Source organism: Dendrobates tinctorius, unplaced genomic scaffold, assembly GCF_039654945.1.
Source record: "Dendrobates tinctorius isolate UK_male_01 unplaced genomic scaffold, ASM3965494v1 ptg000058l, whole genome shotgun sequence".
Classification (NCBI taxonomy): domain Eukaryota; kingdom Metazoa; phylum Chordata; class Amphibia; order Anura; family Dendrobatidae; genus Dendrobates; species Dendrobates tinctorius.
In genome coordinates this window covers 6098864-6122558 of record NW_027361726.1, presented here as the reverse complement: position 1 = coordinate 6122558, position 23695 = coordinate 6098864, and the positions used below count along the sequence as shown (strand labels likewise).

General features: G+C 41.3%; 1 protein-coding gene across 6 annotated transcripts in view; it reads left to right on the top strand.

Moving 5' to 3' along the window:
* BEGAIN (brain enriched guanylate kinase associated) overlaps positions 1 to 23695 on the top strand; it is a 293257-nt gene that overhangs the window by 111467 nt on the left and 158095 nt on the right. For 3 of the 6 annotated variants that reach the window (XM_073577981.1, XM_073577984.1, XM_073577982.1), the window contains exon 2: positions 21663 to 21752. The exons of 2 other annotated variants lie outside the window; for them this stretch is intronic. In XM_073577981.1, coding sequence (XP_073434082.1) covers positions 21663 to 21752 — 90 coding nt within the window. Of the gene's footprint in view, positions 1 to 21659; positions 21753 to 23695 lie in introns of those variants that run through there. One more of the 6 variants, XM_073577985.1, reaches the window with a different exon arrangement.

Here is a 23695-nt window from a genome sequence, read left to right as displayed (position 1 = left end):
TACCTGTGTTTGTGTTTTCATCTTGTTTCACAGACAATATATGTTTGGGGGCTATCTATTCCTTTGGGGTCTGCTCTAGGGCAGTTTAGATTCCCCTTTTCTTGCTTTAGGCTTATTTAGTCCTCTGGCTGTGTTGAGGCGTCTAGAATCATCATAGGTATGCTCCACGGCTACTGCTAGTTGTGTGGATAGGATCAGGGGTCTGCAATCCACTTAGTTACCAACCTCTCTGGTTTTCTGTGGCTTAGCTTGGTCTTGTTTTCCTCCTCGGTGACCCAATCATAACAGGTGTTTATGATGCCCGCAAAAAACAAGTTTACACACTATGTTGATGTGTTCCCCCAGGGGGAAAGGTTTGTCAGCCCATACTAAAGTGTATGGGCATTACAAGTATAGGAGACCCGCTCCTTTTTCATTGGAAATTTTTTTTATGAGGCTCTCCTCCACGTTTCTTCCAAGGGGGACTGGAGTGCATGCAAATTTGGGGCTGCTTTACATTCACATTATGGGCAAAATCTATGGGAGTACAAAATTCATAATAATGGGAACTTTGGTTTCATGTAGCCATCCAGTACGTCGGCTCAAAGGGTTATTGGGGTGCGTGTAACTTTGTGGCAGGGTGGGCGTTGCTTTCAATGCATAGGCAAACTGTTTGGCAGTACAACATTTCTAATAATGGGAACTTTGGTTTCATGTGGCCATCCAGGACGTCTGTTCCAAGTGTTATTGGGGTGCGTGTAACTTTGGGACAGGGCAGCCTTGCATTCACTTCATGGAAAACTTTATGGGAGTACAAAAATCATAATAATGGCAACTTTGGTTTATTGTGGCTATCCAGTACGTTGGTTCAAAGGGTTACTGGGGTGCATGTAACTTTGGGGCAAGGCAGGCCTTGCATTAAATGCATAGTCAAACACTATGGGAGACCCACTTTCTTATAATGGGAACATTTTTTCATGAAGTCCTCCTGTACGTCTCGTCAAAGGGGTATTGGGGTGCATCCTAATTTTTGACAGCCCAGCCACTCACTGCATAGTGTTAGAGTCGGGAATTTTTCTCTCTGGAACCAACCTCAGGTATAGCTTCGCTCAGGCGCCTAGCAATAGGAGAAATAAAGAGAGACACAGGGTAGCTTGTCTTTCAAGTAAATCTCCTGTTTAATGGGTTGATAGGGTGATCTTTTATAATATAAAATTACATAACAATTGGCAAAATAAAAAGGGAGTTTATACAATAGTTGGAATAAAAATATAGGTTATACGATGAGTTATCAACCACATCCTGGGACACAAGATAAATTAGATGACATAGATGACAGGAATATGGGGGTGCTTTCCTAATGTCAATGTGTTTTAGTTCAACAGTTCCTCTTCTCAAGAGAATTTGGACAAGAGAAATTAACCACTTCTTTAACAGTAGGCAATAACAGTATAGGAGACCCACTGTTTAATAATGGGAACAGCAAAGCATATCAGGTAAAAGCAATACTGCGCACGCGCGAATGGAGATTGCAATGCGCACGCGTGAAATATGGACGAGAACTACGGAAATTACCTGAAATATTGTGTACAGCGGCCAAGGAAGGGTGGAGGGAAGGAGCAAAAACACCGCCCATCGGACCAGACCCAACTAATTTACATACAGTGCGGGTGAAAGAAAAAAGGTATTTTTGGGTGATACATGGGGAGTCAGGGGAATTCATAACTAGGTGGGAAATGTATAGAAAACACTCAATGCAATGATATTTTTATCTGATAAGCCGAAAATGAGGTGACAGATTCCCTTTAATGCCGCCTGATGCCCCTATAAAAATAGGCCTTGGGACTTTCAGAGTCCCTCCTTCATAAATGAAACAGGATGTGTTTGATGATGTGTCACATTCCACATGGCCAGCTAAGGTTGTTAAATGTTAAAATGATATTTCCCAGTGAATGCACTTGCATTGGTTGAAAGCAATGCTACAGTTGAAAAACCCATAAAAAACACTACGTGAGAACATAGCCCAAGTGGTGGAGGTCCATTTTTTGGGAGGTTATTTATTTTGCCTTACATACAAATAATTACCCTGGAAAGGATGTGCCTTAACATATTTTCCAGGAAAATCCATTTTGGTTTTGTTTTTGTATGTTTTAGTGTGCGCCTGTAAAAGTGGCGTAACACTCTGACAACATTGTTCAAAGCTGTGATCTGGGAGTCAGAAATGCTTCCAAGGGTATTCCCCATGATGTTCCCATGTCATTTGAGCACTGTTGCCATCGATTTCAGAAATTATTAGACCCTAAAAGGTGGGGGTTGCTGCAAAAATGCTCGGTTTTCCCATAGACTTACATTGTGCTTGTTGCTCGGTTCGAGCACCTGAGCATTCCAATTTGCTCGATCCGAGCAACGAGCACCCAAGCATTTTAGTACTCATCACTACCTAGAATGTGTTCAGATCAGGCATGAGCTTAAAGCTGACATCATAGCCCTGTCTGAAAGATTAATCACTATCAAGTCTGACTTATATACCAGGAAAAATCTTTGAACAAATTATTAAACAACATGTATGGAAGGACCTGGATTAGAATGAAGTGATTAACCAGAGTCAGCATGAGTTTGTAACAAATAAGTCATGCTAGACTAACTTAATTTCCTTTTATGACAGAATCACTGACTGGGTGGATCAGGGAAATGCTGTAGATATAGTATATCTTGACTTCAGCAAAGCATTTGACAAAGTATCTCACACCATCCTTATTGAAAAAATGACTAAGTATGGAATGGACAAGGCAACTCTTAGGTGGATTCATAACTGGCTTAGTGATCGGACCCAAAGAGTGGTCGTAAATGGCTGCACATCCAGTTGGAAGAATGTCTCAAGTGGGGTACTACAGGGCTCTGTCCTGGGTCCTGTATTGTACAACATCTTTATCAATGATTTAGATGAAGGAATTGAAGGTACATTGATTAAATTTGTTGATGACACAAAGCTAGGAGGGATCGCCAATACTAAAGAGAGAGAGAGGATTCAAAAAGATATAAATAAACTGGAGCAGTGGGCAGCAACTAACAGAATGGTTTTTAACAGGGAAAAATGTAAAGTACTACATCTGGGCAATAAAAATGAAAAAAACATATACAGAATGGGAGGAATAGGGCTAAGCAACAGTACATGTGAAAAAGACTTGGGTATACTAATAGATCATAGTCAACAGTGTGATGTAGCAGCAAAAAAGGCAAATGCAATTCTTGGATGTATTAACAGAAGCATACAGTCTAGATCAAGTGAAGTCATTATTGCCCTCTCCTCCTCTTTGGTCAGACCTCATCTGAATTACTGTGTCCAGTTTTGGGCACCATATTTTATAAAAGACATCAACAAACTGGAGCAAGTTCAGAGAAGAGCGACCAGAATTGTCACCGGTCTGCAAACCATGTCCTATGAGGAAGGGTTACAGGATTTTGGATTGTTTAGCTTGTAAAAAAGAAGACTGAGTGGAGACATAATAACTGTCTACAAATATCTCAAGGGCTGTCACATTGTATAAGGATCATCTTTATTCTCATTTGCACAAGGAAAGACAAGAAGCAATGGGATGAAACTGAATGGGAGGAGACACAGATTAGATATTAGAAAAAACTTTTTGACAGTTAGGGTGATCGATGAGTGGAACAGGCTGCCACAAGAGGTGGTGAGTTCTCCTTCCAAAGAAGTCTTGAAGCAGAGGCTGGACAGACATCTGTCTGGGATGATTTAGTTAATCCTGCTGTGAGCAGGGGGTTGGACCAGATGACCCAGGAGGTCCGTTCCAATTCTACCATTCTATGATTCTATGAAGATACTGACTGGCTCAAATCCTATCTGTTGGCACAGGAGCTCCCTGACCACAAACCTTCTGTCTGGCAGATCCTCTTTGGCACCTATGTGCTTAAATCACACCATGTTTCTTCTTTTAAAAGCCTGGCCGGTATATTTGGCACCGGAGGTGAAGGACGGAGCATCATGGCTCCAGGCATTACTGGGGGGACCCTGTCAGTTCACAATGGGATGACTGATGGGGTGAGGGTCTGCTGCAGGGGGGACCTGTCATCACCTCTTGTGCATTAGGTATTAAAGGGGGGTAAATTGCACACATTATCCTGTATATTGGTATCAACAATAATATCACTCATCAGACATTGTGATATTCACTACAGACTGTGAGCCCCCTCCAGCCTCCAACCCCGTGGGTACAGTGTGGTTATCCCCAGTCTGTGAGTCAGCATTAGGGCTCTGCTGTGCACCATTAATACACACAGTCACACATGCAATGTGCTGTTCATGTGTTGAGCATTCTGAGACTTGTGGTGCCTCTACTGCATGAATCTGAGGTGCATGTTGCTGCTGCAGTATTTGTCCCTCCTGGAAACAGAAATGTGCAGATTGTAACAAGGGCCGTGTCTGCTGCTTCTGAAGTTCATCCTGTACAGTTTCTGACCAAAGCTCAGCATCAGAGGCCGTGGACTCTACACCATAATCCGACTTGTGAGATGTGAATTGTTCCTGGTTTCTGTAGGTCTCTGCCAGGGGGCCCCATCTTTCTCCAGGATACAGTCTATGTCCCTACTACTCTCCTCCACACTTATTCGTTCCTCACACAACCGCCTCCAAGATTTCTCCCGAATATCCCCTATCCTCTGGAATGCCATGTCTCAACACGTCCGATTATCCACCACCCTTGGATCCTACAAACGGAACCTGAAAACCCATCTTTTCAGGAAAGCTTACAGCCTGCAATGACCATTCTGCCGCCTCACCACTGCCCGAGCTGCCGCCTCATCACCACCAGAGCTGCTGCACCCCCGACCTTCTGTCTCTTCCCCAATATCCCGTAGAATGTAAGTCCGCAAGGACAGGGGCCTCTCCCCTCTGTACCAGTCTGTCATTGTAAATTTGTTTACTGTTAACAATATCTATAACTTTGTATGTAACCCCCCCCTTCTCATGTACAGCACCATGGAATTGATGGCACTAGATAAATAATAATAGTAATAATGTCCCTGACCACACTGGCCAGCTCCAAACCCAGTGAGTAAAGTGAGCTACTAGGTATAGATATAATAATGTGTATAATTTTATTAAACAAATAATCAAGACATACAAAAATATCATTGCATATGATTTAAGATATAAGACTGCAGCAGGAAAAGACCGGGGTGCGTCACAGGGGGAACCACGGTGCCCAAATGAGCATGAATATCACATAGGTATAGAGTTAAAGGCAAATATATGCACTATTTAAAGGTATTAATGCCAGGGGAGAGCTCAGGGAAAACGGACTCAATTGTGAATCAAAAATATATTAATGAGATTACTAGCAAGTGCATGTTTATAAAAATAGAGCACAAGAGACCGAAAAAAATCTGAGAACTCACCAGGTAAGTACAGGGCACCGGATAAAGACCCCAAGACCGGGTATTAGGACCCCGACGCACGTTTCGCGTGCACTAAGCACCGCTTTCTCAAGGGGAGTATCTGCGGCGTATGCAGGACCTTAAAAGCCCATGTGACATAATCAGCTGATGATCGGCGGGCCAATAGCGGTGCTTGGATCGGCGCATGCGCACTGCGCGCCACAGAAACCAGCGGAAGCAGGAAGACGTCAAGTCCCACAGCAGACGCACAAAGGGAAAAGCAGATTCCCAATGAGCGCACGAGGGACATGTAAGACGCCCCCCGCATCCCCGGGATCAGGGCGCACAGCGCGCACGCACCGCTAGAGGAGTCACCAATAAGACAGTGTAGATATCCATATCCACAGGGATTTAACACCATAGAATAAATATCACAGTGAAGACATAAACATTGCACATAAATGTGCAATTATAGCATTATGAAAGTGCAAAGTGCATACAAACAATATAACATATACAAACGAAATACAAAAAACAAAAATAGAAATAAAAAATACAAAAATTAAAAAATAAAGACAAATCACATTGTGGATAATGTGGCGAAGAAAGGATCACAGAAATAACTGACAAAAAGAAGGCCAGGCTGAAGGTGGATCCAAGAATAACAGTTGCATCATACGGTCCAACTAAAGAAAAATAAAAAGAAACAAATTAAAAAGGTTAAAAACACAAAGATACTAAAAAATACCCGGATTAAAGGGTCATGAAGGGATACCCTTCATGACCCCTTAATTCGGGTATTTTTTAGTATCTTTGTGTTTTTAACCTTTTTAATCCCGTGGATCCGGGGGGCGTCTTACATGATACACATTATTATATCTATACCTAGTAGCTCATTTTTCTCCTGCATATATGTCTTATTTGAGCGGGTATTGTGTCTCCCTGTTGAGGGAATTTGGGTATTTTGCCAATTGGTGTTCTTTTAGACACCAAGGTTCTTCATGTTTACCAGTGAGTAAAGTGTCTGGTCACACACAGCTTTCCTGTCAGGATGAGCAGCCTTTAGTTTATGCTGTATATCACATCAGTCTCCATTTGGAGCATTTCTTTTTGTTGCTGTAACTCCCCCATCGCCTTCACCTGGGCAGGTATCCCCTCTGCCAGCTGCAGCTCTGCTGCATGCGCCTTCTCCCTCTCAGGTTTTGGCTTGGACAATGGCTCTGGGTTTTTGAATGCAGAAGTCTCCTCTAGTTTTACCTCAGATGACTTTATGGTTTCACTACTAGCTCCGGGCTCCACAGCACTTTTACTGCTGCCAACCACCTGCAACCTTGTGTGTCCTGAGCGTGCCATACCTGTCACCATGTCTCGCTGCTACAGGTTTTTCTGCCATGTCTGCCTCTCCAGAGATGACCATCTCTGCCTGTGTGGAGGAGTGAGCTGCACCCCTGAGGTGGGAAATGGCGTCTGCTTCACCTTCTGTGCACCAGGCTAGCTCTGTTTACTGACAGAAATTATCTTTGGGGAATTACTGGACCTTGGGCTTTGCTGTATTTCATTGCTTACTGACACCTTTACCACAGGTTTCCTTGTTGTTACTGGAGCTGGTGTATCTGCCATAATTTTATTCACATTAACTCTGTTTTCTTCCTTCATGGAAGCAGTGGAGCCTTCGCTTGTTGTGTTACATTTCTTAATGCTGACTTTGGGATATGTACTGCCATTAGAAGAAGCCTGGGAGCTTTCTCCCAGTGTAGGCCAAAAAACCTGGGCCTTGTTTGGGGAGCTTCCCCACCCAGGGTGGCCTGAGGAGGCAGTATTATAGTAGTTATATTCTTATACATAGGAGTATTATAATAGTTATATTCTTGTACATAGCAGTATTACAGTAGTTATATTCTTGTACATGGAGGCAGTATTATAGTAGTTATATTCTTGTACATAGGAGCAGTACTATAGTAGTTATATTCTTGTACATAGAAGGCAGTATTATAGTAGTTATATTCTTGTACATGGGGCAGTATTATAGTAGTTATATTCTTGTACATAGGAGCAGTACTATAGTAGTTATATTCTTGTACATAGGAGCAGTATTATAGTAGTTATATTCTTGTACATAGGGGCAGTACTATAGTAGTTATATTCTTGTACATAGGGGCAGTATTATAGTAGTTATATTCTTGTATATAGGAGCAGTATTATAGTAGTTATATTCTTGTATATAGGTGGCAGTATTATAGTAGTTATATTCTTGTACATAGGAGCAGTATTATAGTAGTTATATATATTCTTGTACATAGGAGCAGTATTATAGTAGTTATATTCTTGGACATAGAGGGCAGTATTATAGTAGTTATATTCTTGTATATAGGAGCAGTATTATAGTAGTTATATTCTTGTACATAGGGGCAGTATTATAGTAGTTATATTCTTGCAAATAGGGGGCAGTATTAGGCTGCGTTCACACGTCGCAGTTTTTTCGCGTTTTCGCGACGGTTTTTAACGCGCGATTTTGCTGCGAAAACGCAAAAAAACAGCATCCCATGCAATCCTATGCGATTTCGCAATGCTGTGCTAATGCTGAGGATTTTCCAGCGGCGGAATCGCATTGCGGAAAAATACGCAGCATGCTCATTATTTTGCGGAATCGTGGAGATTCCGCCCACATAGGAATGCATTGTTCTGCTTACTTTCCGCATGTGGCTGTGCACACCATGCGAAAAGTAAGCAGAACATTTGCGGATGGTACCCACGGTCCGGAGGAGAGTAGACTGTCCTCCGGGCTCTGGGTACCATATCCCTGTAAAAAATAGAATTAAAATAAAAAAAATTGTTGTATATTCACCTTCCGATGTCCCGCGCAGTCTCGCCAGGCTTCAGCGATACACGCGGCAGGTCCCGTTCCCAGTAATGCATTGCGTTAATGACCTTTGCTGACAGCGCTGTCTCACGATACTGTAGCGGTCTCGCAAGACCGCGACGTCATCAAAGGTCATTGCCGCAATGCGTCACTGGGAACGGGACCTGCCGGAGCATCGCGGAGGCCTGGGGACGTTGCAAGGGACGTCGGAAGGTGAATATAACCCGATTTTTTTATTTTTTTTATTATTTTTAACACTAGATCTTTTTACTATTGAGGCTGCATAGGCAGCCTCAATAGTAAAAAGTTGGTCACACTCGTCAAACACTATGTTTGACGAGTGTGACCAACCTGTCAATCTGTTCTCCAAGCGATGCTACAGATCGCTTGGAAAACGTTAGCATTTTGCAAGCTTATTACGCTTGCAAATCGCTAGTTTTTCCGCTGGAAAATCGCAGGAATTTAAAATGCGATTTTCCCGCGGAATGGAATTCCGGAATTCTTGCGGTAACTTCCGCGGGAATTCCGTTACTTGTGAACCCAGCCTCATAGTAATTATATTCTTGTGCATAGTAGCAGTATTATAGTAGTTATATTTTTGCACATAGGAGCAGTATTATAGAAATTACATTCTTGTACATGGGGGCAGTATTATAGTAGTTATATTCTTACACATATGAGGCAGTATTATGGTAGTGATATTCTTGTACATAGGAAGCAGTATTATAGTAGTTATATTCTTGTACATATGAGCAGTATTATAGTAGTTATAGTTTTTAACATCGGAAGCAGTATTATAGTAATTATATACTTGTACATAGGAGAAGTGTTATAGTAGTGATATTCTTGTACATGGGAGCGTATTATAGTAGTTACATTCTTGTCTATAGGGGGCTGTATAATAGTAGTTATATTCTTGTACATAGGAGCAGTACTATAGTAGTTATATTCTTGTACATAGGAGCAGTATTATAGTAGTTATATTCTTGGACATAGAGGGCAGTATTATAGTAGTTATACTCTTGTATATAGGAGCAGTATTATATTAGTTTTATTCTTGTACATAGGGGCAGTATTATAGTAGTTATGTTCTTGTGCATAGTAGCAGTATTACTGTATAGTAGTTATTTTCTTGTACATGGGGTCATTATTCTAAAAGTTATATTCTTGTACATAGGAGCAGTATTATAGTAGTTATATTCTTGTACATGCAGGCCGTATTATATTAGTTTTATTCTTGTACATAGGGGCAGTATTATAGTAGTTATATTCTTGTATATAGGGGCAGTATTATAGTAGTTATATTCTTGTACATAGGTCCAGTATTATAGTAGTTATATTCTTGTTCATTGGGTAGTATTATAGTAGTTATATTTTTGTACATGGGGCAGTATTATAGTAGTTTTATTCTTGTATATAGGAGGCAGTATTATTGTAGTTATATTCTTGTACATAAGAGCAGTATTATGGTGGCTATATTCTTGTACATAGGGGGCAGTATTATAGTAATTATATTCTTGTATATAGGGGCAGTATTATAGTTATATTCTTGTACATAGGATCAGTATTATAGTAGTTACATTTTTGTAGAAAAGAGGCAGTGTTATAATAGTTAAATTCTTGTACATAGAGAGCAGTATTATAGTAGTTATGTTCTTGTACATAGGGGGCAATAATATAGCAGTTATATTCTTGTACATAGGGGCAGTAATATATTAGTTATATTCTTGTACATAGGGGCAGTATTATAGTTATATTCTTGTACATAGGGGCAGTATTATATTAGTTATATTCTTGTACATAGGGGCAGTATTATAGTTAGATTCTTGTACATATGGGCAGTATTATAGTTATATTCTTGTACTTAGGGGCAGTATTATAGTTATAATCTGGTACTTAGGGGCAGTATTACACTAGTTATATTCTTGACTATGTGTTTTGTATAGTTGTTATTTATTTTGTTATTGCAATTTATCAGTAATTTATTATTTATCAGCTTATTGCTTTCGCTTTCTTTCCTACAAAATCCATAACTCTGTAGGGGGTAATACTGAGCTTTAGTTAATGTTCTTTCCATGGTAAAAATGACATCAAGTTTGTGCTTCAGAGATAATTGGAGAGATCTTTTTTGTAGATCAAACGTTTGGGTTTCTTTCTTGGTTTAGTAATTTCTGTATGTCTCCCAGAGACCAGCACCTTTGTTTGCCTATTACATTCCATGTACTGCTGTGTAAATGTGTGTGGAGTACAATCCACCGATATACGTACTCTTTACAGTCATTCCGCCTAATTATGTCATTATGTCAGCGTGTACCGAAGTTGTGTCTATGGACCAGCCTGTATCTCTGTTGCTTTGTTTGTGGCATTTGCTTTGTATATCAATGTTTCAAATTAAGTAAAGTGACAACAATGTATCACCTAGCACTAAGCTTTCTCCTCACTGGCATCTACTGTTTGGGATTTTGCTTTGCAGATCTGTTCTATCTAACAGTAGAAATCTGCAAATTGTTTTAATTTGATTATGGTCATTTAGTGATAAATTATATGATGTTTGTAAATGTTTCAGTTTTCCTCCAAAATGTTTCTTTCAACCATGTTGTGAGCTGCTCTTTTAAAGGGAACCTGTTAGCTGTTACTTGCTGCTGGATCCAGGTGCGCTTGTAGGGCGAGGGTAGAAGCCTTTGGGGACCCGTCTGTCCAAACAATGTCTTGATCGGCTTAGTCCTTGGCAGCTAATAGTCACATGCCCTGTGGATTGAGCAGCATGTACAGTATTAGTTGGCAGGTTCCCTTTAACTAGGAAGTAGCTGCCTGACAGCTATTATAGGCAGCCATATTTGTTCTCATGGAGTTTGATTGTCATTTGGTCGTATTAGGTAAATGTACATGGCGTGTACTAGCTAAGGATTCTCCACAGCATTAGATTGTACCTGCTAAGAAGATGAGATTTAAAACATTTCATCTACACCTGGCGGATGTTTTTTGTGCAGATTTTCATCACAGATTTTACTAATTGCATTGCAAAGGGTCAGCCTATGGTGTGGGGTTCTCTGCAGCAGTTATTCATTCCCAATTTACCCATAAAGGGGCTGTGCCCTTTCAGTTAAAGACACACTCCCATCACAATTTTTATTTTCTTAATATATTGCTGTCACCACATTATATAGCACTGTGTTTTACAGTTTCTCATTTTGCCCTTCTACCCGGCTAATTTTTCTATTTTCTATTAGGTCTATGACATCATATGATTAAAAACTGACAATCTGAATTGTTATAAGCTCTATGTAGAAACAGGAGGTCAATTTTCCCTGTACCAGTCATGAGTCACTGCAAAACTCCCTGGCAGGGGGTGGACCAGAGCAGCTGAGTCAGGAGGCGAAGAGGGCAATGATAAATGCAGAGACAAGAGACTTCCTGTTTCTACATACAGCAGAGAAAAGACAAGAAAAATCAGGGTAGAAAGGCAAAATTAGCAGTTGTAAGTAAACGGTGCTATGTAATATGATGGCTGCAATATATTAAGAGGATAAAAACTTTCATGGAGGAGTGCAAATTAAACTTCATCCCCTCGCACAGTTTGGTATATAAAAAATAGACCATACTGTACTCGCCTTCCCTTGATCCACCAGTGAGTCTCCACCGCTGCTTCTCGTGTCTGACATTGGCTGTCGATGTCACATCAGGACCACAGCCAATCAATAAGCTGAGTGGCTCTGACTGGGTATTACAACTACACTTTCAGGGCCACAAGCCTACTGATTGACTCCAGCGATGTTGACGATTTGTCAGCACCACAGATAATCCCAGACACCAGGAGCAGCAGTGAAGACTCACCGGTGGATCCGGGGAAAGTGAGTACAGCCTTGTTTATTTTATTTTATACTAAGTTGCACCAGAAGATGAAATTTAACTGAAAGGAAGCAACCCCTTTAAATTGAATTCCCACACTGTGAATTTTGTTGTGTAAAGTTCTGCAACTGTTCTATTAATCTGAATGAACAATTTCAGTTGCAGAAATTTCTGCAACGTAAATTGACCCGGCATAATAATGCTAATTTTGCTGTGAAACTCATCAGCAAAAGTGAATTCTTAACCCAGAATTGACATGTTGTGGATCTCCAAATTCTCTCTGCATGGAAATGTTCCCGTATGTAGACATATTTGGAAATCTTATGGACTTTGCTGGTACTGTATTACAATGCAGATTTCAGGACCCCATACTAGCAACATTTTTGGGCCCCCTTGAGACTCCGCCTCCACCCCAGCTCCACATTTGGCCCTTGAACCTTCCACCATCCTACAGTCCACTCTTGGAAAAACTCCACTTCTGTACCACGTCCTCACCAATCACACATTAAGAGTTCACATCCAACACCAGGTTACATACAAAGCCATAATACAGGGGAAATACAAGGAACAAATACCGCCACACCATGATCGGACTACATATTACCACCACATAGTGACCAAATAATACCACATACAAGGAACAAATACCGCCACACCTTGACCAGACCACATATTACCACCACATAGTGACTAAATAATTCAACATACAGGGGACAAATACTGCCACACCATGACCGAACCACATATTACCACCACATAGTGACCGAGTAATAGCACATACAAGGAACAAATATCACCACACCATGACCGGACCACATATTACTACCACATAGTGACCAAATAATACCACATAAAAGGAACAAATACCGCCAAACCATGACCGGATCATATATAGCCACCACATAGTGAATAAATACCACATACAAGGAATAAATACCGCCACATAGAGACTGAATAATACCACGTACAAGGAACAAATACCGCCACATCATGACCAGACCACATATTACCACCACATAGCGACTGAATAATACAACATACAGGGGACAAATACTGCCACACCGTGACCGGACCACATATTATTTACCACCATATAGTGACTGAATAATACAACAAACAAGGAACAAATACTGCCACATAGAGACTGAATAATACCACACACAAGGAACAAATACCGCCACATCATGACCAGACCACATATTACCACCACATAGTGACTGAATAATACAACATACAGGGGACAAATACTGCCACACCATGACCAGACCACATATTATTTACCACCATATAGTGACCGAATAATACCACATACAAGAAACAAGTACCGCCACACCATGACTGAACCACATATAACCACCACATAGTGACTGAATAATACCACATACAAGGAACAAATGCTGCCACACCATTACCAGACAACATATTACCACCACATAGTGAATAAATACCACATACAAGGAACAAATACCACCACACCATGACCAGACCACATATTACCAACACAATTTGACCGAATACAATACTGATCATTAATAAAAAAGCTACAATACTAGTATTGCCATAAGTGCCACTATACCAAGGAGCTCTGTACATAGTGTACAGTGTATATTGTCAGTGTACAGGTAATACAGGGATAACAAGTGACGTTATACACAGAAGCTCCATATATAGTATACAGGTAATACAGTGATCATGAGTGGCATTATACACAGAAGCTCTGTATATAGTATAAAAGTAATACAGTGATTACCAGTGATATTAGACCCAGAAACTCTGAATAGTATATACTGTATTACCTGTACACTGACACTATATACAGAGCTCCTGTGTATGTCACTGGTGATTACTGTATTACCTGTACACTGACACTATATACAGTTAATGCAGAAATCACCATTAACATTATACACAGGAGCTCTGTATATAGTGTCAGTGTATAGGTAATACAGTGATCACCAGTGACATTATACATAGGAGCTCTGTATATAGTTTCAGGGTACAGGTAATACAGGGATCACCAGTAACATTATACACAATAGTTCTGCATGTAGTGTCAGTGTACAGGTAGTATAGTGATCACCAGAGACATTATGCACAGGAGATCTGTATATAGTGTCAGTGTACAGGTAATACAGTGATCACCAGTGACATTATACACACAAGCTCCGTATATAGTGTCAGTGTACAGGTAATACAGTTATCACCGGTACCATTATATACAGGAGCTCTGTACATAATATACAGTGTTGCCCTGCACATTGACAGGACATCCCTCACTGTCCCACTGAAAACAGTATCCTCAAAAATACATCACATCACATCACAGCATACAATACATACATACAATACATACAATACATCACAGCAGTAATAATATCCCTTAATTAGCCCCCACAGTAAAAGTATCCCAAATATTGGTGCCATATGTACTTCATTCTGGACCCCACATGTCTCATTCCTGGCCCCTTGTGGTGTCTCATACCTGACCCCTTATGTTCTCCCATTCCTGGCCCCTTGTGTTCTCCCATTCCTGCCCCTATGTCTCTGCATTCTGCCCCTTGTCTCTGCATTCTGCCCCTTGTCTCTCCATTCTGCCCCCATGTCTCTCAAGTCTGTCCCCATGTCTCTCCATTCTACCTCCATGTCTCTCCATTCTATCTCCATGTCTCTCCATTCTACCCCCATGTCATCTCCATTCTGCCCCCATGGCATCTCCATTTTGCCCCCATGTCATCTCCATTTTGCCCCCATGTCATCTCTATTCTGCCCCCATGTCATCTCCATTCTGCCCCATGTCATCTCCATCCTGCCCCCATGTCATCTCCATCCTGCCCCCATGTCATCTCCATCCTGCCCCCATGTCTCTCCATTCTGCCCCTTGTCTCTCCATTCTGCCCCCATGTCTCTCAATTCTGTCCCCATGGCTCTCCATTCTGCCCACATGTCTCCATTCTGCCCACATGTCTCCATTCTGCCCGCATGTCTCCATTCTGCCCGCATGTGTCTCCATTCTGGCCTATGTACAGTGCCTTGCGAAAGTATTCGGCCTCCTGGAACTTTTCAACCTTTTCCCACATATGATGCTTCAAACATAAAAATTACCAAATGTAAATTTTTGGTGAAGATTCAACAACTGTGGGACACAATTGTGAAGGTGAACGAAACTTATTGGTTATTTTAAATTTTTGTGGAAATTCATAAACTGAAAAGTGGGGCGTGCAATATTATTCGGCCCCTTTAACTTAATACTTTGTTGCGCCACCTTTTGCTGCGATTACAGCTGCAAGTCGCTTGGGGTATGTCTCTATCAATTTTGTACATTGAGAGACTGAAATTCTTGCCCATTCTTCCTTGGCAAACAGCTCTATCTCAGTGAGGTTTGATGGAGATCGTTTGTGAACAGCAGTTTTCACCTCTTTCCACAGATGCTCGATTGGATTCAGGTCTGGACTTTAACTTGGCCATTCTAGCACCTGGATGCGTTTATTTCTGAACCATTCCATTGTAGATTTTGCTTTACGTTTGGGATCATTGTCTTGTTGGAAGACAAATCTCCGCCCCAGTCTCAGGTCTTTTGCAGACTCCCAACAGGTTTTGTTCAAGAATCGTCCTGTATTTGGCTCCATCCATCTTCCCATCAATTTTATCCATCTTCCCTGTCCCTGCTGAAGAAAAGCATGCCCAAACCATGATGCTGCCACCACCATGTTTGACAGTGGGGATGATTTGTTCTGGCTGATGAGCTTTGTTGCCTTTACGCCAAACATATCGTTTGGCATTGTTGCCAAAAAGTTTGATTTTGGTTTCATGTGACCAGAGCACCTTCTTCCACATGTTTGGTGTGTCTCCCAGGTGGCTTGTTGCAAACTTTAAGTGACACTTTTTATGGATATCTTTGAGAAATGGCTTTCTTCTTGCGACTCTTCCATAAAGGCCAGATTTGTGCAGTGTACGACTGATTGTTGTCCTATGGACAGACTGTCCCACCTCAGCTATAGATCTCTGCAGTTCATCCAGAGTGATCATGGGACTCTTGGCTGCATCTCTGATCAGTCTTCTTGCTTGAGATGAAAGTTTAGAGGGACAGCCGGGTCTTGGTAGATTTGCAGTGGTATGATACTCCTTACATTTCAATATGATCGCTTGCACAGTGCTCCTTGGGATGTTTAAAGTTTTGGAAATCATTTTGTATCCAAATCCGGCTTTGAACTTCTCCACAACAGTATCACTGACCTGCCTATTGTGTTCCTTGGTCTTCATGATTCTCTCTGTGCTTCAAACAGAACCCTGAGACTATGACAGAGCAGGTGCATTTATACGGAGACTTGATTACATACAGGTGGATTATATTTATTATTATTATATATTTAGGACAACAATGAACTTCTGGAGTGAGTTTGCTGCACTGAAAGTAAAGGGGCCGAATAATATTGCACGCCCCACTTTTCAGTTTTTGCATTTCCACAAAAAATTTAAAATAACCAATAAATTTTGTTCAACTTCACAATTGTGTTCCACTTGTTGTTGATTCTTCACCAAAAAATTACATTTGGTATCTTTATGTTTGAAGCATGATATGTGGGAAAAGGTTGAAAAGTTCCAGGGGGCCGAATACTTTCGCAAGGCACTGTATCTCCATTCTGCCCCCACATGTCTCCATTCTGCCCCATCTATCTCCATTCTGCCTCCATGTGTCTCCATTATGCCCCCATGTGTCTCCATCCTGCCCCATGTGTCTCCATTCTGCCCCGTGTGTCTCCATTCTGCCCCCACATGTCTCCATTCTGCGCTCATGTGTCTCCATTCCAAGGACACACATTCAGTTACTCAACCAGTAGAACTCTGCCATTGGGGCCTTGTGAGCAGGAGAAGGGGCCCGGTCCTGGCCCCCTATGCTCACCGGACCCCATATACCAGTAAGGGCAGTAATGCCCTGATGATGGCCCTATCCACATGGAAAAACTGTGAAGGAAATCTGCAGTAAACACAGAACGTGTGCATTTACCTATACACCTCTCCCAGCAGTCTGTCTCAAAAATGGAATGTCTCCCTTCTAAACCAGGCAGTAAGTTCAGGGTCTGATGGATCAGACAGAGGAGACCACAGCCTTCACCATTATTTACAGACTAGGAACTTAGTAGATATTGTTATTTTTACTAAATTGGAATCTGGGAATGCTGGGAAGTGTAGTTCATAGATTACTGGTGTGGGAGAAACTAGTTTCTTTCTCCTCCAACTTGGATTCCCATTGAAGTCCATATAACTGTAGCCAGAATAGCCCTGTTGTTTGACAGTTGCCTCAATCTAAACACAATGGGGCAGATTTATTAACATTGTATAATTGTTAGACTTAAAATGTGCCACATTTATCATATTGTTTCTTGCTGCTTGATAAATCTGGTATTTTTCTTACCAAGACCCTGATTCATCAATCTTTTGTGCTTTTTTTGTTCAACAATAACATTTGGATTTTAGGCATTTCTATTTTTGCACCAAATTCATTATGGCTTTTGTGGCATTTTTATGGTAGGATTTTTTTCCTGCTTCTTGATTTTCTTTTCGGCTTGCTCGCCAATTTCAGAGTTGTTTTAATTTTCCAGGCATTTTCATCTATTTTATCATTTACAAACTTTTAGGCTGACACAAAATTTTTGTTCAATTGTCCACCTTAGTGGAGTACAAAATTGATTTTTTCCCCCTCAATTGAAGACTAATTTGTGCCTTATTGAAAGCATCATGCCACATTTTACTTAAAAAAAAAAGGCACATGTAATGCAAATGACAGACATCGTGCGCCATTTGGAAGAATTTGTCACAAGGTCCACTAGCAAAATCGGGGAAGACAGAAAAATTACCCAATATTGATGAATCGGGGCCCATATTTACACCTTGATTAGTTGGCTTACCTTGTACCAGAAATTTGTACCAAAATTTACAATTTTAATTATATTATAATTTTAAATCTCAATCACATAAAAATATGGTGCAAGTCTTGAATAATTGGTTTTCTGGAAATTTCGATCATTACATATCCCCCAGTCTTTAAGGATTATTGATCATTCCCAATACATAGAAAGCTGTGAAATTCCATCAACCCATATACAGCTCTGGCAAAAATTAAGAGCCCACTTTCAAATGTTCAGTTTGTCTGATTTTTCTATTTATAGGTACAGTACAGACCAAAAGTTTGGACACACCTTCTCATTCAAAGAGTTTTCTTTCTTTCCATGACTATGAAAATCGTAGATTCACTCTGAAGGCATCAAAACTATGAATTAACACATGTGGATTTATATAATTAACTAAAAAGTGTGAAATGACTGAAAATATGTCTGATATTCTAGGTTCTTCAAAGTAGCCACCTTTTGCTTTGATTACTGCTTTGCACACTCTTGGCATTCTCTTTATAAGCTTCAAGAGGTAGTCACCGGAAATGGTCTTCCAACAGTCTTGAAGGAGTTCCCAGAGATGCTTAGCACTTGGCCCTTTTGCCTTCACTCTGCTGTCCAGCTCACCCCAAACCATCTCGATTGGGTTCAGGTCTGGTGACTGTGGAGGCCAGGTCATCTGGCGTAGCACCCCATCACTCTCCTTCTTGGTCAAATAGCCCTTACACAGCCTGGAGGTGTGTTTGGGGTCATTTTCCTGTTGAAAAATAAATGATGGTCCAACTAAACGCAAACCGGATGAAATAGCATGCCGCTGCAAGATGCTGTGGTAGCCATGCTGGTTCAGTATGCCTTCAATTATGAATAAATTCCCAACAGTTGTCACCATCAGCTGTGTATCCACCAGACTTCTGCACAACACAACTGATGGTCCCAACCCCATTTATAAGGCAAGAAATCCCACTTATTAAACCTGACAGGGCACACCTGTGAAGTGAAAACCATTTCCGGTGACTACCTCTTGAAGCTCATCAACAGAATTCCAAGAGTGTGCAAAACAGTAGTCAAAGCAAAAGGTGGCTACTTTGAAGAACCTAGAATATAAGACATATTTTCAGTTGTTTCACACTTTTTTGTTAATAATTCCACGTGTGTTAATTCATAGTTTTGATGCCTTCAGAGTGAATCTACAATTTTCATAGTCATGAAAATAAAGAAAACTCTTTGAATGAGAAGGTGTGTCCAAACTTTTGGTCTGTACTGTATATTTTTGAGTAAAATGTAAATTGTTATTTTATTCTACAAACGTCTGACAATATGTCTCCGAATTTCCAAGCAATACATTTTGTTTTGTTATTCTGAAAAGGAGAAATTCTCCAAATTAAAAAAAAAAAACAGTGCTTTCAGACCTCAAATAATGCAAAGAAAACAAGTTCATAATCATTTAGAAACAATGATACTAATGTTTTAATGCAGGAAATCACTATTTTGTGGAATAACCATGATTTTTAATCACAGCTTTCATGTGTTTTGACATGCTTGCCACCAGTCTTTCACACTGCTTTTGGCGCAAAAATGTAAGCAGTTCTTCTTTGTTTGATGGCTTGTGACTATCCATCAACCTCTTGATTACATGCAAGAGGTTTTCAGTGGGGTTCAGGTCTGGAGATTGGGCTGCCCATGACAGGGTTTTGATGTGGTGGCCTCTTAATTTTTGGCAGAGCTGTAAGTAATATTGGCCAGCACACGGTGTGTCAGTCATAGACGCTGAGAGACACAAGGTTGCAGAGGTGGCTGTTGTACCTGGGTTCTCGTGCCCGAGGCACTAGTACCATAACTGGCACATGGTATGTGGGGTCCTGGTAAATATTTTGTATCGGGGGGCCAGAAGTGATGCCTCTGGAGCCGAGTATGAGGCGTTGTCCATCTGAGAGGTGGATAAATGTCATTCTTCAGCAGACTCTCAGAACTTGTGATTAGGAGAGTGCAGTAGGTCCAGTGCTGCCACCACGTGCATCCACAGACAGTACACTCCATCACATCATATATTTTATTTACTCGCACTTTTTCATTGTGACCATGACTGTTACTGAAGCGCGTTGGTCACCACCGCCATCTTATTACATGATCTTTTCTCTTGGGCCATTATTTCCTTAGTGTGTCCTTAAACTACACAAAGTGGAAGCTGTTGGGTTGGATTCTCTGATGCTGAAGAGCCATAACTGGAAAAAGTCACTAATTGGATATGTTTTTGCTATTTTTAAATTAGAAATGTAATTTTGCTGCATGTTGTAATAGGGCTGATTATCCAATCTTGCTGCTTTCATGCAGAGAATATAGACTAGTGCCAAGTGCATAAATCCGGACTCCACATCTGTAGTAGGGGTCTCCCAACTATGAGTCATCACAGTGTGAGGAGGGCAGGAGCTGGTGCCTGCTGTAGTAGTGAGAGCGCTGTGCTGGAGCCAGGATCACCGAGCGCTTGTGGGGAAAGCAGATAGGCGGTCTGTGGCCCTGTTGACAAGGGCCACATCTATGCACTTGGTGATGCACACGTTAGCACCTATTTTCTACATGAAGGCACTGAGATTGGGTGACTATCCCAACTACACAATGTACCCAAATTACATTTGTATTTTATATATGAAAAACAAAAGTGACTCTGGACCCAATGTCATTAGGAGGGCATCTACCACCATTATAATATTGGGGTCTTCTTATGGTTGGTTTCCCCTTCAGCACTGGGATCCAGTTGTAACTTCTAGTTCTACACCAGATTTATTTTGGTCTTGACTTTCTTTTTGATCCACTTCAAAAAAATATCAAAAACTGCATGTAACAATGCAGCCTTAGGCCATGTGCACACGATGCAGATATCCAGCGGATCCGCAGCGTATTTTACCGCGCAGAAACGCTGCATATCCTCATTGTGATGTACAGTAGCATGTTAGTCAATAGAAAAAAAAAAACGCTGTGCAGACGCTGCGGTTTTCCTGCGGTACAAAATCCACAGCATGTCACTTCTTTTGTGCAGCTTTCCACCTCCCCTGTCACCAAATCCGCAGGGGGAAACCGCACAAAAAACGCAAGAAAAATGGAAGAAATCCGCAGGAAAAATGCAGGTCATTTGACCTGCGGATTTCTTCAATTCTCTGCAGAAAAATCCGCAGGGCAAAAAAGTACGTGTGCACTTAGCCATAGAGGTGAAGCGCATTTCAATTTACTGCAGGTTTCATCACAGTCCCAGAGTCAGAAATTGAGGCAATTGAAACCCAAGTAGGTAAATATTTTTGCCATTTGCAGTAGTCTCCTTCCTTAGGAAAATCATTTTGGCCAAAAGTTTTGTAAAATAAGCTATAAAATGTAATTTTCTCCTAAACGAATGATCACAAGGATAGACTATTGCATTAGAAGTTGGCGTTTATGGTCTCAGTTACCTCATTATCACCAGATCAATAGGATGGCCAGATTTATGGAGGACAGATATGTTTTAGAAGTTGTTATATATGGACTGAAGGCTGAGACCCTCATACTGACTTTTATTTTCATGATTTTTGGGATCAGCTTCCATTTAGTGTAAGTAACGGACCTAAAAGCTGCATTACGTTATGTCATTTACATGGTGGGTCCTGGTGGTGGAGTTTCTTACTGTATGAGCCATATCTAGCCATGGTTTATCCTTTATGCTGCAGGGTACGGAATTCCTGGGTACCCACCTGTCTGTGGCAACCTAAAATTCTGCAAGACAGTCACGCAAAATCTTCTCCTAACCTCTGGGACAGGTAACTACATGTCATGTTGTGTTGGTGAATTTTGTTGAAACCTTTCCGTTGTTTTTCCTTAATACCACTGATGCTGTGTATTCAGGGCGGCATTTGTTCTAGCGATATGTCGTTGTACATACTCATCTCATCATCAGTCTTTATGATCCATGTCCAAGGTGTAGAAAAACAAAACAACCAGATCATATGTCCGCCTGGATGGGAGCCATTATATAAGGCAGTGGTCTGTGGCTTTCCATTTAGTACTAAGCTACAACTCACAAGCTGATATCATATTGCTGTCCAGGCATGCTGTGAGAGGAATGTAAGTAAAGGGATTTCATATCATAAGTTTAGGAAAATTTGCCATCCAGAGTCCTAAGAAGAAAAAGTTTGAAGTCTCCTTAAAAGAGAACCTGACACCAGGTCAAGAATGTCCTGCTTTTGCTCTTATTCTATTCCTGTTGCTTCCCTTACTTTGCCTTTTCTTTCTTGCAATCTGCCATATGGTGCCGTAGATATGAGGCTTTTTATTCAGTGCAAACTTTTATGGTCTTCTCTGGAGGCATTGCTCTTAGGCTCCTCTGGTGCGTGTTTTCAGGCTGCTTTTCATTATTATTACCCTGAGTGTCACCCCCTTGTTAAAGAGCATAAAAAATGAGCAGGGAATTAAAAGGCTCATATTGCTATAACCATGTGGCAAATATTAAAAAAAAACCAACAGAATATTCCAGGGAGCAGTGAGAGTAATATATGAGCAGAAAATGGTCACTTTTTACATGGTGCAAGGTCCTCTTTAAGGAGCAGTAATGGGGCCATAATTGTGGTCAATTTGAATTTCCATATAACGTACTTAAAATCCTTACACAGAAGAAAAAGTCTATTCAGATGTGTAACAGAATACAGAACTGACTCATGTACTGACATTATCAGACGTGTCCTGAGGGGGAAGATGTAGCTTTTAAAATGAGCCAGTCATTTTGTTTCTGTGGATCTTTAAGGTTGATCTCCTCTTTTAGGTGATAGAGCAATTAAAAACATTACTTAAGTGACAATCTGTGGCCTTATCCAAAACCCTTTTGTCATCATACCTCCCATCTGTGAAGAACAGGAAAAGGGGACACACATTGCAGATCGCCGCTTTAATTTTTTTTTGACAATTAAGCTATAACTCTAACCCTGCCCAGTTATTTATTTACCCACACAAAAAATGCCCCTAATGCCGCCCTTTAGTGTACGCATGCAGTTTAATACCTCTTTTAGGTCTATATTCAATTGACACCCCAAAGATACCCCAGCACAGTATGAAGTCCCTACAGTGCCCCTCCACACAATGATATCTTCCCAGTCCCTCCATGGAGAGGTTCCCCTCCACACAATGTTAAGTCCACAGTCCTTCCATGCAAAGGTTTCCCTTCAAACAACGATGCATCCACAGTCCCTCCATGCAAAGGTTCCCCTCCACACATTGATGACTTCGCTGTCCTTCCATGCAAATGTTCCCCTCCACACAATAATACCTCCCCAGTCCCTCCATGGAAAGGTTCCCCTCCACAATGTCTTGAGAGTCCCTCCATGGAAAGATTCCCCTCCACACAATGATGCCTGCTCAGTCCCTCCATGAAAAGGTTCCCCTCCAATCAATGATGCCTCGTCAGTCCCTCAATGCAAAGGTTACCCTCCACACAATGATGTCTCCGCTGTCCCTCCATGCAAATGTTCCCCTCCATACAATGATGCCTCCCCAGTCCCTCCATGGAAAGGTTCCCCTCCACACAATGATGCCTCCCCAGTCCCTCCATGCAAAGGTTCCCCTCCACACAGTGATGCTTCCCCATTAAAAAGTTCCCCTCCACACGATGATGCCTTCCCCAGTCCTTCCACGCAAAGGTTCCCTTCCACACAATGATGCCTCCCCAAACCCTCCAGAGAAAGGTTCCCCTCCACACAATGATGCCTCCCCA